Genomic DNA, 15397 nt, shown 5'->3' on the forward strand with positions numbered 1-15397 from the left:
CAGGGCCGCATGGCCTTTCAGATTTCTAATGTCAAAAACACAAAAATGTTCAGGCATTTTTATTCTGGATCAAAATGTGCAGAGAAATATACAATCATGCTCATGAATCGTGGCATATTTTTTATTTCAGGAAGTGCAGGGATTCATGAATAAATAGTAACAGGTTTTAGAGTCTACAGCCATGCTAGCAGCTGATGCTAACGTCAGCGTGCTAACATGCTCATAAGGAAAATGCTATGCTGATGTTTAGCAGGTGTAATGTTTGCCATGTTAACCATGTTAGTTTAGTGCGTTAGCTCCACCCCAGCCAGCTAAAACATTCAAATGCAGCTGAAACGTCACTGCATCAATAATGATAATACGACAGTATAATATGTAATAATGGAACAGTGACAACACTTTCACCTTTGTAATATTTTGAGTGTTTATAAACTGTCATATTGTTAGTTTTTCCTGAATCTATTATCTGTGTGATCACGGTAACTTTTGCTAATTGGCACTAAACACAAAATACAGCTGATGCTGACGGGAATGTCATTCGTTTTGCAGGTATTTCATGAACCAAAGTTTTGGACAAAGTGAAATTTAGATTTGAAATGTCACGTGATCACCAAAGTTATCACAATTCATCCTGAGTTTGGTAGGAATGTGTTTATCAAATCCCACACCAATCCATCCAATTATTGTTGAGAGATTACACTGAAAACCACAATTTTGAACCTCACGATGGCGTAAAAAGTCAGAGGATAAGCAAAGTCATTGGGATTCATCATCTGGACGGCATTAATATATGTGCCAACTTTAATGGCAATCCAACAGTTGTTGTGATATTTCACTCTAAACCATCAACCTCATAGTAGCGCTCAGATTAAAGCCAGGGGATAACCATAGGCATTAGGATACATCCTTTGAGGAACATGAATTTCAGCACAGAATATGTTTTGGTAATCCATTCAATATTTGTTGGGATATTTCACTCTAAACCATCAACCTCATGGCGCTCAAATACAATTCAAGGGATCGCCATAGTTGTTCAGACATTCTGTCAAAGTGTGAGGGACAAACAGGTCTACAATGTGATTCCTCTAATGTGGCTAAAAACAGAACAAAAATGTAAAGTGCTCCCTCACATGCTGTGATGCATCATTTTGGGTTTTCCTACGCTTACATAAACACATATGCCTTCAGCCATGACCTAAATTTCCACCAAATGTCAACAGAAATTTTAAACGTTTTTCAAATATCCTGCTAGCAGATGTACAATCTGGACCGAGAACATAATCTCCTTGGAGGTAATTAAAACGGGGATGAAATAAAACCCACTTCACCGTGCAAGTGGGGGGGAAATCAACACTCACCACAGAAGCTTTGCTCAGTTTTGGAATTTAGCCGACAAAAGTAGAAAACAAAATGAATGAATGAAGTCAAACCGTTGAAAACTGGCACCCGTTGCTGTTCTCAAAATGAAGAACTGTTTTTCTTTCTTCCTAAATTGCAATGAGAGATATTTACAACATCCCGATTTATCTGCTTACAATACAGAATGCTACTCCTATTACTCACCTTTTATCTCCTCAGCACGATGCGACCGATCCAATCGATCTCTGTGATAAACACTGTGAGCGTGCATCTCCAGGGGGCTCAGCCACTGATTGTGTTTGCGTTTTTCCAGATGGTCACTAAACGGAACACTCATTGATCTGGGGAATGACTACCGGCGTCGCATGTCTGGGGGCAGCCTGATCATTAGCAACCTGGACAAGGACCAAGACACCGGGGTATACCAGTGTACGGCCTTCAACACGTGGGGGTCCATCCTCGGCCGCAGAGCCAGCCTGCAATTTGCATGTAAGTGATCCCACGATTGCTTACACATTTTCTGGCGTGACTCTGACACAGTTATGACATCCTGGCATCGCTTTGTATCTGCTGTTTATCAGTCGGACGTGTGTAACATGGTTGTGGCCCAGGCCTTCTTCTTTTTTTCCCCCTTCACTATGCCGATTTCTCATTTAGATTGCCTGAGAATAGATTTTTCGAAAGGGGAGATGGTAATCGAATGAAACGTCAGATGCAACAAACGCTCACAGTGGGTGAGGCAGCTTCTGACTTCATCTGAACTCCATTGATTCTCATTAGCATTTCCAACCCGTGACAGCATCTATGCTCAGTCCGAAATTGACTCATACTTTGCCAAGTGACGGGCCAGCCCCTGTGATCCAGACTTTAAAGGAGACGAACACAAATTATGCTTAAGAAGTGTTCGCATCTCTGTAATCACCAGCCACTTCTTTATGCATTATACATACAGCAGATTGCGAGTGGATCAGTGACAGGCTGTCTGCCGCTCTGAACACAAAAAAAGGCCCGGGTAGGAAAGTGATGCTGTAGCGTGGTCCTACAGTACTTCCCAGACAGGCACCGTTGAGGCACCTCTCCTCTCTTGATCAAGCCTGCTGACTATTGATCAAGTCCCAAGGATAGAGAGCATTTCTCTTCCTCTCAGGAGATGGACTGCCATTATCCCTACAGCCAGCAATGAATCTTACTTGTGGGGACCGGGTGAAGAGCAGAGCTGCTTGACATTTATTGTCTTGCCTAATGTGCAGCAAGGGAGGTCTAGGAGATCAGCATGGCTGATACTGTGCTTTTCCGTGTAATGAGGCCACTGCCCTGAGATAGAAATGTCTGATGGGTTTGTCTTTTTCACAATGCCTTTGAAGAAACATCTAGTTTCATTCAATCTGGGTTTTATTTTCATAGTTTTGGCGACATCGTACTCATCAAGTTGTTTGCTGAGATCTGGGAACATTGGCCGAGCGCAAAAGAAGGTTATTGTTTCTTTACTCAGCCCAGCCTATACATTGGGATAACTTCACACACATAAACATATTGATTCTTTGCATACATTTCATGATTAAGAAAAAACAACCTCATAGTTAAAAGAGGTAATAATTACAGTTAACAGTTGAGGGTTACTTCTCAACATCATATTTCATAGTGTCAGTTTCGTGCAAGCAGTACCATGATTAGCCACCGGGGCAAATTATCTTCAAGATTTTTGCCTTATTTCCAGGCTCAACTCGACTAAGCTAATTTTTGGTACCGGGCACTATTTCATTTTCCACTGCTGGTAGTAGCCATTCAGTGTAGGCGGGATTCCAACATCACCTCCAAACAGTGGAACGTCTGCACTTTGTCAATTATGCGGCATCATTTTGTCGGCTGTAATTTTGTAAAGTCTGGGTCGATTGAGTAATACAATTGTGGTTGCCCATGATGGTAGCTTGACGGTTTAAAAATGGGATTTGTGCAGGATGTCCCAGGTCCCACTTGTGAAATTCTCTCTGACCAATCATTGGTCTGCAGTGTTTTAACTATAACTTCTATTATTGGTGCAGGTTGCTTGGAACCTTGCAGGGGTATAGTCAGTGCAACTCCTGTTGGGTGGGCAGGCCAGACGACAATGTGTTGGATGGATAACGGACCATTGCCATCTCAGCAATAGACCTGTATTCAAAGAAGAACTGACATTCATCTGAAAGTTGTGCCACTGGCTATAAACACCCTAAAAAAACAAACCTCTTCATCGTGGTTTTCCATTTTCGGGGATCAAATAGTCAACAGTGTCAATCTATAACAAAATGATATGTTTATAGTTAAAGTAGTATAAGATTACTGTTCAATTAAATGAATCATTTCTTATTTTCTTTGTTAGTTTTGTCATATCAGATATGCAGTGATGATTGCTGAGTAATAAGTATGTTGATGTTGTCCAATGGCAAGTCTCTCTTTAATCATGAGACAAGGAGAGGCGATATACGGTCGCTGTAGTTTAGGCACCTCGGCTCCACGGAGCGCACACTGTCAGCTGTGTTCGCTGCCTGCATCAGCGCCAGCGTTATCTACGAGCTGGTGAACATGTAAGCATGGAACATAGAAGCCCAAGAGCCAGATATCTCCTTGGAGAGTTTGGTGGAGACCAAAAACAGAGATAAAAGAGAGTGAATATTGGACTTACATTACATCACCGTAACACCATAACAAACACCCGATCAGCTTTTACGAGTTGACAATGTGTCGGTGTTGTGTTAACAGATGCTCATTAGCAGCCAAAAGAAGGAGTGAATACTGCTTTAAATAGCCGGTTGGTATGTGTACAACCTGTTGTTATCATCTCACTGCTCAGTTGTGTTGTAATGACGTCGTCTCGTTCCCAATTCGCAGTAATTGCCTCACGGTGTTATCATGAGAGATGAAGACAAAAAAATGAATAAACCAGATTTGTTTTGTTAAAAATAGCAAACACGCATTGAGACTGCTGCATCGTGTGGTCTCTGCAGCAGGTAAAAGCTTTGCTCGAGAACACTGTTGGTCACAATATATATAACGGGGGATACAGGCGGCGCCATTGCCCAGACCAATCATCTTCGAGCTGCAATGGTTGCTCTCTGTAATCTCCAAGCCAGCCATTATTTTTTTAGTTTTTTTGTCTCTGCTTACAAAAGGAATCACTGTAGCGACAGTGAGTTTGGCCTCCAGCTCTCAGAGTTACAGTGTGTGGTCAGTTCCCTCCAGTGAAGCCCATTATTCTTCTGCTCAGTGGCCGGGGAAAGACAGAAGTGTATCCCCTTCAGCAGCGAGCCCGGCTACATCTCCGCAACTCCTCTGTGCCAATGTTGCACGATCTTGGTGAAGTAGTCATCCTCTCCTCGTCCACTGAGTAGTTATTGTTAGCTCTCTGATTCACCGTAAAAGCGCGGCTGTTAAAATGATCAACTGCTATCATGCCGGAGCTTTGTTTTTTTGTTTTAAATCAACGGGATATCGTGAATGTCTTTAAGAGATGGACTCTTTATTGACGAAGGCAGCCTGATGAGATCAGCAGGAAGTTGCCTCCGTCTGTATTTTTGAAGTCAGCCGTCTCCTCCTGTGGCCTCCTCGGTGTCCTGCCGTGACTTGGCTCCGTTTGATTCCACTGCGGTCATCCGAGAGCTGCTCATTAATCTCACCAACACTCTGTCCCACTTCTCTCCGTAATCTTCCTTCCCCTAATTTCCCTTATCGGTCACACTGACTTTCTTTTGTTTGTGTTTGGATGGCTTACTCTCGGCTGTTAGCCAGAGGGTGCAGGCAGAGTGCAGAGCGGACTGCGGCAGCTTCCCTCCATCAGTCATGAAGCCAGGGGTGGTTTATCATCCCAGGTTTGGTTGTTTTTTTCGTCTGCCACCGACTGCTCATTCATTTGCAAAGGGGATAGATTGTGCCGAGTATTGATGGGGAGGCTAATGTTTTTATGTGCAAGATTACACCACATTTAATAATGATGTTACTTATTGCTGCTGGCACTGCAAACGGTCATTTGTCATGCACACATCCCCCCCCCCTGCCCCCCTATTTTTTCCCATTCAATCCGAATCTTCTTCGCTGTGCTAAAGTGTAGCGTCGCAGGCTATGCATCAACAAGGCAGGTCCATCTATTTCATCTGCACCCCAGATGACTTTGAAAGTGTCGGAGGCTGTCGGGAGGTGTCCCAGGGCAATCAATGGTGCCCTATTAAAGTGCCAATGCTCAAAATGTAACTTCACGGACGTGCCTCAGAGAATCACTGAAGGGAGTTTTGGAGTCTTCTACTTTGCTTTTGAAAGAAAATTGAGAACGTGGACTACATAAAAAACACACTTTCTGGCTGTCTGACACTGAGCTCAGTGCCGTTGATGATTTGACTTTTTCTTTCAGCTGCAGTCTAAATCGATTTTGATTTTATTTGCCTCATTAGATCTTGATAACTTCAAAACTCAAACGGTGAGGAGCGCCGTCAACGTCCGTGAGGGCCAGGGAGTGGTTCTGTTATGTGGACCACCTGCACACTCTGGAGGTAAGCTTGCTCTGTCTGGGAATGCTGCTTTTTACGCCCCTCATTTAAACATGACTCATAACAGGTCGTATAATTCCCTCTACCCGTTTCTACATGGCGACTTTTGATAAAGGATTACTCCCTTTACTTCCAACTTAATCTGTTTTTATGTGTCCGGTACACATGCTCTTAATAATCATCACCTTATGTGTTTCATACTGAATGCTTTTGCCAAGCAAATCCCTACTTTGGTGTTCCTTGACTTATTCTGTCTGTTTTTTAAAATGCACTCCGCCAGGTGTAAGCCCGTGGGGAGATCATGCGTCTGGTTGTATGTGTGTGTGAGTGTGTTTGCATGCGTGAGTGTATCTGTCCGCCCACAGATAATCAGCCTTGTATTTTTTGTGCATATTCATGCCTGTTTGCTCAAGGACCTGTCGTGGTTGCAGGGCTTCACAATTTCCGGAGAACAAATGTATATATTTTCTGTTTTATATCGTCATTGACTCATCTTAACCGTCAGGTAGGGCCACAAGGGATCAACAAGGGATGCTTCAGGAGCAAAAGGCATTTCAATCGAGAAGGTTAAAAACAAGCCCCGCCTGGTCCGTTGCAGGCCACATCGTGACATTTGTAGTGGCTCAAAAACTGACATCCATAGAATAGTTTGGTCCCGTTTTTAATTCCACACAATATATGTTCTGATCCACGGGAGTTAATGGCAATACAACATGAATAAATCCCTGTTTTTGTTAACTGCGCCGCCATCTCGACTGTCAGGGAGCCGGGAGGGACAACTTATTGAGATTCAACGCTTCTTTATTTGGGAGGGGGGGACACCTGGTCGTAATGAGTGCACTTTATTAGTTGCAGCAGTGAGTTTCCCAAAATTGGTCTCAAAAGGAAAAGTTTGACATTTTGGAATATACGCTTATTCGTTTTGTTAGATGAGAAGATCGATGCCTCTCTCCATGTCCGTCTGTTAAATATGAAGATACAGCGAGCAGTTGGCTAGCATAGCGTAGCACAAATACTATTTACAAATGGAAACGGCTAGCCTGACAGTGTCTGCATACAAGCGCCTCTAAACTTCACTAACTGACACGTAATGTCTTTTTTGTCAAACCCAAAAACAAAGTATTTGAACAATGTGGGTTGAGTGGGCTGGTGATTCCAGTCTTCATGCTGAGCTGATCAGCTGCACCCTCAAATGCTTTGATTGTTCTGCTGAGAAGCGAGAAATGTCGTCTTCAAATAAGAGGCCACAAGTAGGAGGTAAAGACGCAGCCTGCTCAGCCCCACCTCTCTGAGGATATGGACAATGGCTGCTGCCGAGCTCGTCTCCCTCTTGACACAGTAGCTTGCACATTGGAACAACCCAATTTCCTTCACAATGGAAGAGTGAATTGTACAGCTGGTCTATGGGATAATGGGTCAGAGTGCTCTGTGTGAAATACAGTTTGACAGCTTCCCGCTGACATAGGCCTGGGCTTATACGCGGTTGGCTGCTGTAACTGTGGCGCTATTGTGGGGTTTTTTTCTCGCATTTTCAGAAGTGAATGAAAGTAAAGCAGTGCAAGTCTGCTGTCCCTTTCTTCCTTTCTCGCCCTACTGCTCCTTCTCTTCCTCTTCCCCTCACACCATTCTCTCCTTTCCTTTTTTTTTTCCCTCAGAATTTTGAAAGCATCAATTTGCTTCATAGCCTTGCACTTCATTGAACTTTTTCAAACACTTACGGTATAAAGCACCCTCTCCGGCTCTCCTTTCACTTTGTCGACTTTAAATTCTGCAAAAGGCTTTTACCCCCACCACCACATTAATCATCACATCACCCAGATATGACAAATGAAAGATCAAATTGTCACATGTAATTGTTATTGTGCTCCACCGTAGCCATTTGTTTACTCAATGGGCTTTTATAGTCACCTTCTCTGTTGCATTAAAGCCCTCATCTCTTGTATTTCTACTGTCCACTTGACTTAAAATCCTCACTGCTCATTACAGCCGCATAGTTCAGATGGAGGTTATGCTGACTCTGAACTTTGTGGCTCCTGCTTGCCTAATCAGAAGCAGCGTCATATCTGCATCGCTGCTCCCAGCGTCGGACGCTCGACCCCATCCGAGGCCGTGAGGCCCGCTCCCCCCCGGGATCGGTTATGATTGACAATTGCCGCATGCGCCTTTTGACTCTGCACCCCTCAACTCCAAAGTGGTGGATCACACAGAGCATCTCCTCGCTCTCGCAAACCTGTGCAGCGCGCGCTTCTCGAGATGACGCAGTAATGCACCATGGCAGGTTTCTCGTTTCGTATGGTCGAACAGCAGCTTGTGAATGGGGCTTCACAACATGTTCCCACTTCCAAAACGTCAATCCCCCCCATGAATCCGCCAAGTCACTGAGGGACCCGGGGAATGGAGGCCATGTGTCGGGGGAGGGCCACTGACGCGCTGTAATCCATTTTGTTTCGCTCCCTTTCCCTGGGTCTCCCATTGCTTCTGCACTGATAGCTATTACATTTGCCATGTCTTGGTATATCTTCCCAAGGAAACTGCGATAAGGGAAGGAAAATGAGGTGATATGCTAAACTATTTCGGCCACCGTGAGGTATCTTCTCTTGGTTCAGACGCCCCGGCTGTAGAGGTTGATGTGACTAACACAGTCCGATGTGTGATGACAGCGGTTTAATTGTTTCTCCTTTCCATTCCAGTGCTGACATTTGCGTGGATCTTCAATGAGTACCCGTACTTTGTCCAACAGGACAATCGTCGATTCATCTCTCAGGAGACCGGGAGCCTGTACATCGCAAAAGTGGAGCGCTCAGATGTTGGCAACTACACCTGTGTGGTTAACAACACTGTGACGAGGGAGAAGGTGCTCAGCTCTCCCACACCACTGGTCCTCAGAAGTGACGGTAAATTCTTTAAACTGTGGCGAACTGATGAGGCTGATATTGGAAATGATCCATCGTTGTTACATCTTCATGTCGGCATGTTGCCGTTTGTGGTTGTGAGAGGTCTTTGCCCAGTCGGCATCAGTTTGATATTACATCTAGATTAAAACTGGGCTATTTTTGATTGAGCTTACTTGCCAGTTCTTAGTCATATTTAAATATACCACAATATAAGAAGTCACTTCTGACCATGCTTTGATATTGGACTGTCGACATCTTCTCATACCGTCGACAGCTCTGCACTTAAGCTGCCTGAGCTCACGTTAACGTTAGCGGAACATGCTGACAGGACAGGACTGCTTCCCAGCTGTGAATGTCGGACTGGTCAATTTGAGCCGCAGCATTTCATATCATCTTCAACAAGATGGTGTGACCTGCTTCTCATATACACTCACTGAAATGATGTGAAATATTTTTCGGCCAAACTTTAACCCAGATGTCTCGAGACCTGTAAATTGCCAAATCATTGCTGTTGTTTTTGTCTTCTCAGTCACACACTGTTGTCAGCACTGTGATGCATTTTTGTACTACCTGACACCGTTTTTAATGGCTTTTTTATTTTTCTCTCATGGCTTCATGAATGTTATTAAACACTTTTCAGATCAGTTATATACCGTTCTGAAAAAACAACTTTTGGGTTACCTGGTTGGTCGGTCATTATCACGACATTTTGTGGATCACAATCTATTTATTTTATTAATAATTATTAACTATTAATTCATTACAGCTGATTGGCATTCATTATAACTGGATTATTACAGAATCCACCAACCATGGATGGTAAAGTTGGGCAACCCATACATTGTTGTGTTCAATGGCTGATGATCAATAAAGCCGAAGTAGATCATTTGTTCACTGCTGATAAAGCCATTGATTGCAGGGTGCCTTATTAGAATACGGTACAGTGTTTTCCTTCTGTCCTTTAGATGTGAGCGTCTCTATTCAGCCATTATTCACAATTATCAGACCATTGATTTGAAGCACAAAATGCCGAAACTGTCAAGGCGTTCGTGAGTTATAGTTAAAATTAACGTTGACGTTTCTATACAGGAAAATGCCGCGTATCATTATGAACTAATGATTAAGATGATCCGCAACCTATTCATGAGAAAAGAATGTTGCATCATCCGTTTCTATCATGCTTGCAGAAACGCGCAATAAGTGGTTGACGTTGTGAAACGGTTGCTTCGGTTTACTTGTTTACAGTTGGAAAAAAACGACAATAGTTTGTGTGGAAATAATGACGTAACAACATAACCAGCGTAAATATATAACCACCGCACTTTCTTACAAAACTTTACGTAACAAGCGTAACCACAAAGTGACAAGTCGACGTTTTCTTTCGGTCTCCTGGGTTAAAGTTTATTTTTTGTTTGACCCATCCTCCTCACCTCTCACCTGCCCTTAGTGGAGTATGTACACGCTGGGGGTGACATGCGAACACTAACGCTTCAGCGTCTTCGGTGACCTTTAGTCTGAAAACATGCACAGGTCCCCAAATCATGCAGCTCTTGCTTCCAGACTGTTTGTGCTTTGAAATCGTAAGGGGCATACTGCCATCGCTGTGAAGACATCTTTGACTCGCTCCAGTGAACGTAAATAAAGTCATAAATGAAGTCACATGTGATGAATCTCATCAAAGAGAGTCTTTTCCCTGATGTGTTCTCTGAATCTTTTATAAGCCACCTCCTCACCAATCCTTCAGCGGTCACTTTTGCTCTACATGCCGGCGTAGAGACTTTTTTTAGTGAGCTTTGTCACTGCGATACTCTCTATTTGATCCAACACGTGTATAATAGGTGAACTGTTAATCATTGATGTAAAAAGCTTCTCATCCATTGTCTCACTTTTGCAGGAGTAATGGGCGAATATGAACCCAAAATAGAAGTTCATTTCACCGATTCAGTTCCAGCTCCGAAGGAATCGGTGGTGAAACTGGAATGTTTCGCTCTGGGAAAGTAAGTCCGCCTCATTGTGTGTGTGTGTGACATAATACTTAGCCTCGTTCGTGCATGAATTAGTGCTACTCAAGATGATTTAGGGATGCACGAACGTAACATTACTCACTCTTGGATTCATCAATCCATGGAGAGCAAGGGCCGCAACATGACAAGACAAGGGAGTAGAATACAAAGTTATTTTTAACAGCTTCTGAAATCAGGGCAATCACAGTTTGATTTGCAGGAAACAATAACTCACAAGGCTCTAGCGTCAACTGCTTTTCTTCTGTGCTTCATCAAACTTTGATCACTGGGAGTGACAGTCGCCACCACGGGAACTTTTCCGTGTCTTCTGTTTTCTGCAGCCCCGTCCCAGAAATAAGCTGGAGGAGAACCAGCGGCATCCCTTTCCCCAGCAAAGTGAAAATGAAGAATTCAAACGCCGTCCTTGAAATTCCCAACTTCCAGCAAGAAGACGCGGGGACGTACGAGTGCGTGGCGGAGAATCGGCGCGGCAAAAATGCAGTGCGGGGTCGTCTTTCATTCCATGGTGAGTGAACCGGTTCAAATGGACGGGGAATGCGACGACGCGGAAGCGAATGTGTCTCTGCATGTGACCAGCTGCTTTAATCGCATTCTTTTGACAGGAAGCCTATTTGTCTGCAACGTATGGGGCACAATGTCACCATGAAATTAAAGTACAGGCTTTGGATCCATCCTCGAAAACGTAAAAAGTGAATGTTATTGTAGAGACGCCAAATTTCCAGTCGATATTCAAACCTCATTATGCTGATAATCCACTTTTAAACTTTGATGATCTAATGCAACCCTGCTTCAACGGCCTCGGGATTTCTGACACCACCCTTTGCTAATCCTCTGCCTTTAGAATTAAAACACATGTTTGAAGGTAATCCTCTCGTTTATTCCAAGCGAAACCTCACTGGCTCCAGACAATGACGGACACGGCGCTGTCCATCGAGGAGAACCTCTTCTGGGAGTGCAAGGCCAACGGAAAGACCAAACCGTCCTACAGCTGGTTGAAGAATGGGGAGCAGGTGACGGCTGAGGTATGGAGATGTGTTCGACTTCAGACAAACTAAAGGGAAACAGCGGAATAAATGCGTGCGGCAACGCAATAAAAGCAGATGTTTCCGGTCCGGTTGGTTACGCTGAATCAAAAATGTACAGAAACTGTTTAAAAGATGAATTGTGAACGTACCCTGCTCAGGATGAAAGCATTATCTGTATCAGAACTGGCTTTTGATGACGAGAATCAACCTCTCGTCCATTTTCCACTTACTAGATAAAACTTCAAGGGGTGCTCCAGCGGGTGCTCCAGCGATTTAGTGCTGTGCTTTCATAATGGGGCAGACGGGCACACCTGGTATCTGTGTCTAAATATATCATGTGGACAACCACATCTGATCCAAGGGCCTTTGAATTTACACTTGATATTAACGAGCATTCACTAATTCATTCTTAAATCACTTTTTATATTACCGAGGTGAAAATTCACTCTCTGTCTGAACAGAAAGTGCAATTAAGAAAATGGTCCTCATTGTTTTACCTAACTCCCAATCTCCCCTCACACCTGTTCACCCATCATGCCGACGCCAAGCTAAATAATGTGGAATGTAATTATCAGTGGAAACAAATCGATTGACAGTGACGGCTGGCATTGTTTATGTTATAAGGTGACTTTGTACCTCACTAATATGTTCTATTTCACTGAGCTCCAGCTTTCCAAATGTGTCTATAATTAAGATAGCACTGAGAGAAGCCCCTCCCCCTGCAGCCTTGAGGATGTCTGACTCGCTCATTGGGTTAAAAATCAATCCAAGTCATCATCCGAGCTGTCATCATAGTTTTTCCAGCTGAGCAACCGCGCAAATAAATGACTTTTTGACATGCTCCTGGTGCTGTTGTCAACATTGCTTCTCTTCTGTGTATCTAAGACGCAGGTTCGCAGTTTCCACCGCTGCCTCCTCTTCGCTTCCCCCATTCCAATCTGAACATATGTAGAACGCCCCGATGCTTTTTAAGATGCGTCTCTCTCTCTCTCACTCTTCCTGCTCTCCTGCCGTCCTCCTCTCTTCATGGTGCGCCAGTAATTGCTGCTGCGCTTGTGGACATAATAGGCTGAGCCTTGCAATGGATATGCAGAACTGTTTCTCTCTCCTCCTCAGGGCCGGGTACAAATCGAAAACGGGGCCCTTTCCATCGATGCGGTGAACCTGTCAGATTCCGGGGTGTATCAGTGTGTGGCTGAAAACAAACATGGCATTATTTATTCCAGTGCCCAACTAATGGTGTTAGGTAAGATTGCAGCCCTCCCTCTGCTTTTATCTGTCTGTGCGTTTGATCATCTCCTGAGATAAAAAACAAAACAGCAGCCTGCTATAGCTCTCCTCAGCGATCAGTCCGCAGACTCATTTGATGTCTCTATGGGCTCTGCCAGCAAACAAAAGAAAAAGAAATAAATAAATCGGATGGAGTGTCTCATTTTACATTTGGTCCTTTCATCGTATTGATTTGGATCCTATAAACGCGTTGCTCTGTGGCATTGTGCATGCTTTCGCATGTAGATGGGGTATTGATTTATTTGCAACACTTTGATGACTTCCATCTGACCGGCTCGATGAGAAATTCAATTCCGTCTTCATACACGTGATGACACTTTGAGCGACGGCTGACAAAATGCGAAAACTGCGCAGGCTGGCAGCTTTCCGAGGGGTGGATTATGTGCGGCGCATTGAAAGGGTGGGCTGGCAGCTGGGTCCGTATACAGCCTTGAGCCCAATATGCATTTCTGCTGAGTTCATGCTGAGACTGCCGTCGCTGAAAGCTGAGGAGAGTTGATCTCGATACGGCACGGCTGATCTGCAAAGGTACAGGTTGCCTGTATTTTCTTTTTACCTCATGCCTTCTTCTGCTCTCCAACGATCAGCTTCACCTCCCAGTTTCTCCAGAAGTCCATTAAGGGCCTTGCTAAAAGCTCGCTCGGGCAGCGAAGTCACTCTTGAATGCAAGCCCCAGGCCTCGCCCCCAGCAATTAGCCTGTGGAAGAAAGGGAACGAGATCCTGCAGAGAACCGAAAGGTAGGATAAAAGTCAAAGTGCATATTCCTAACAGCTTTTATTCGCACTCACCGCAAGCCCGTTTGAATAGTGTGTTTGGGATTTGTGTGGATGCATAGAAGGGAAGGCTAATGAGGAGAATGAGAGCAGGAAAACCCACCCACGAGGAAAATTGCACATGGCTATTACAGTATACGATACATGTGCAAATAGCTCGGTGTGAGCGATGAATTTGCCAGCTGGTCACATCAACACGGCACGCATGACGTGTTTAAGACCATCAAAGATCAGCAAATGGAGTCGCTGCTGAAGATAAAGACTTTTCAGATGGAGGAAGTAAAACGGAAGCTGTCGCTCCTGCAATCATCCGAGGTAAATGCGCTCTTCTTCGTCATGACGTGCAAGCAGAGTTTGATTCACGCAGTCACCGGTGCCGCAAAGACAAAAAAGCCTTGTCTTGGATTTGAGAGACATCTAACGAGATTAGAAACACACACAGACATTATGCAGACAATGAGCAAACGTAAGGTGCCACTTTAAGCTGCACAAAGTAGTCGTTTGTTGTCCTCCTCTGTCTTATTATGGCTACTGCAAAGATTTCACACAATGCTAAAGGACCAATTAAAAGGTGGAGAAATTCAAAAGGGAAATCAGGGGCAAGAAATGACACATTGGTGACTAAAACCCCCTCGCTGCGCAGTCACCGTGCGCACATTTCGCAACCGGCGCACAAACAAGCAGGGCAGACTGAAGAAGACTGGAACTGGAAAACAGCACGGTGAAGAAATGCTTCACTTTGTGTCGTTTGAATCATCCAAAGCTGCAGAAAATTGGTAAAATTCCCAAGCTGAGTGCCATTGAGCACACAGCATGTGAAGCCCACGTACTCTTTCAAACACTGTGGGAAACGTGTTTTCTCTTGAATGCAGCCACGCTGCAAATTGTAGCGCTGTTTAGAAAGATGTGTACACGAAGCTATTAGCATTAAATGAACAGTACTTTCACCCAGATTATAATACAATCCAGATGTTCTTTGTGGCGTCTTGACATTTTTGCTTAATTTACTCAGGTTTTACTCATCTTAAAAAAATCTGTATTTTCTGTCCAGAACTGTCCAATTGTCCACGAAACTTCTTCACGTTGAAAGAAATCCAATAATACAGAGATGTGGAATTTAAAGATAGATCGTGGCGAGTGAATGCAGAACGGCTTGAAATTGGTCGCAGAACAACTGATTTGCAGAAGATTAGACGTAATGGCTGTGCTCTCGGCAGCTAAACGATAGCTTCTTGCAAATGCCATTCATTGGTTGCCCCATTTGGGTCTAGCGCTATCCATTGCACCCATTAAACTAATTCAGTTTTGTCCCAATTCGACCAATGAAGAGAATAATAACAAGCATCGGACTCAGTGTAAAAGGTTTCTGTCCGATTAAAAAAAAAAAAAAATCAATACAAAAAATGCGGACTTGGTGTGCAAATGCCTTTTTATCTGGACGATTTACCAAATCAGGACTGTTTCTTTGGTCGAACGTAGCTCCAATAACACCAGTTTTTAGTGAGGTCTGTGAT

At 44.0% G+C, this 15397-nt stretch overlaps 1 protein-coding gene across 1 annotated transcript in view; it reads left to right on the forward strand.

Moving 5' to 3' along the window:
* Nucleotides 1–15397, forward strand: part of cntn3b (contactin 3b) — a 46146-nt gene that overhangs the window by 14120 nt on the left and 16629 nt on the right. The window contains exons 4-11 of the mRNA XM_079296054.1: nucleotides 1673–1848; nucleotides 5781–5879; nucleotides 8567–8770; nucleotides 10665–10767; nucleotides 11115–11299; nucleotides 11680–11816; nucleotides 12936–13065; nucleotides 13697–13847. Coding sequence (XP_079152180.1) covers nucleotides 1673–1848; nucleotides 5781–5879; nucleotides 8567–8770; nucleotides 10665–10767; nucleotides 11115–11299; nucleotides 11680–11816; nucleotides 12936–13065; nucleotides 13697–13847 — 1185 coding nt within the window. The remainder of the gene's footprint in view (nucleotides 1–1672; nucleotides 1849–5780; nucleotides 5880–8566; nucleotides 8771–10664; nucleotides 10768–11114; nucleotides 11300–11679; nucleotides 11817–12935; nucleotides 13066–13696; nucleotides 13848–15397) is intronic.

Source organism: Melanostigma gelatinosum (assembly GCF_949748355.1).
Source record: "Melanostigma gelatinosum genome assembly, chromosome: 3".
In the NCBI taxonomy this organism is placed as follows: Eukaryota; Metazoa; Chordata; class Actinopteri; order Perciformes; family Zoarcidae; genus Melanostigma; species Melanostigma gelatinosum.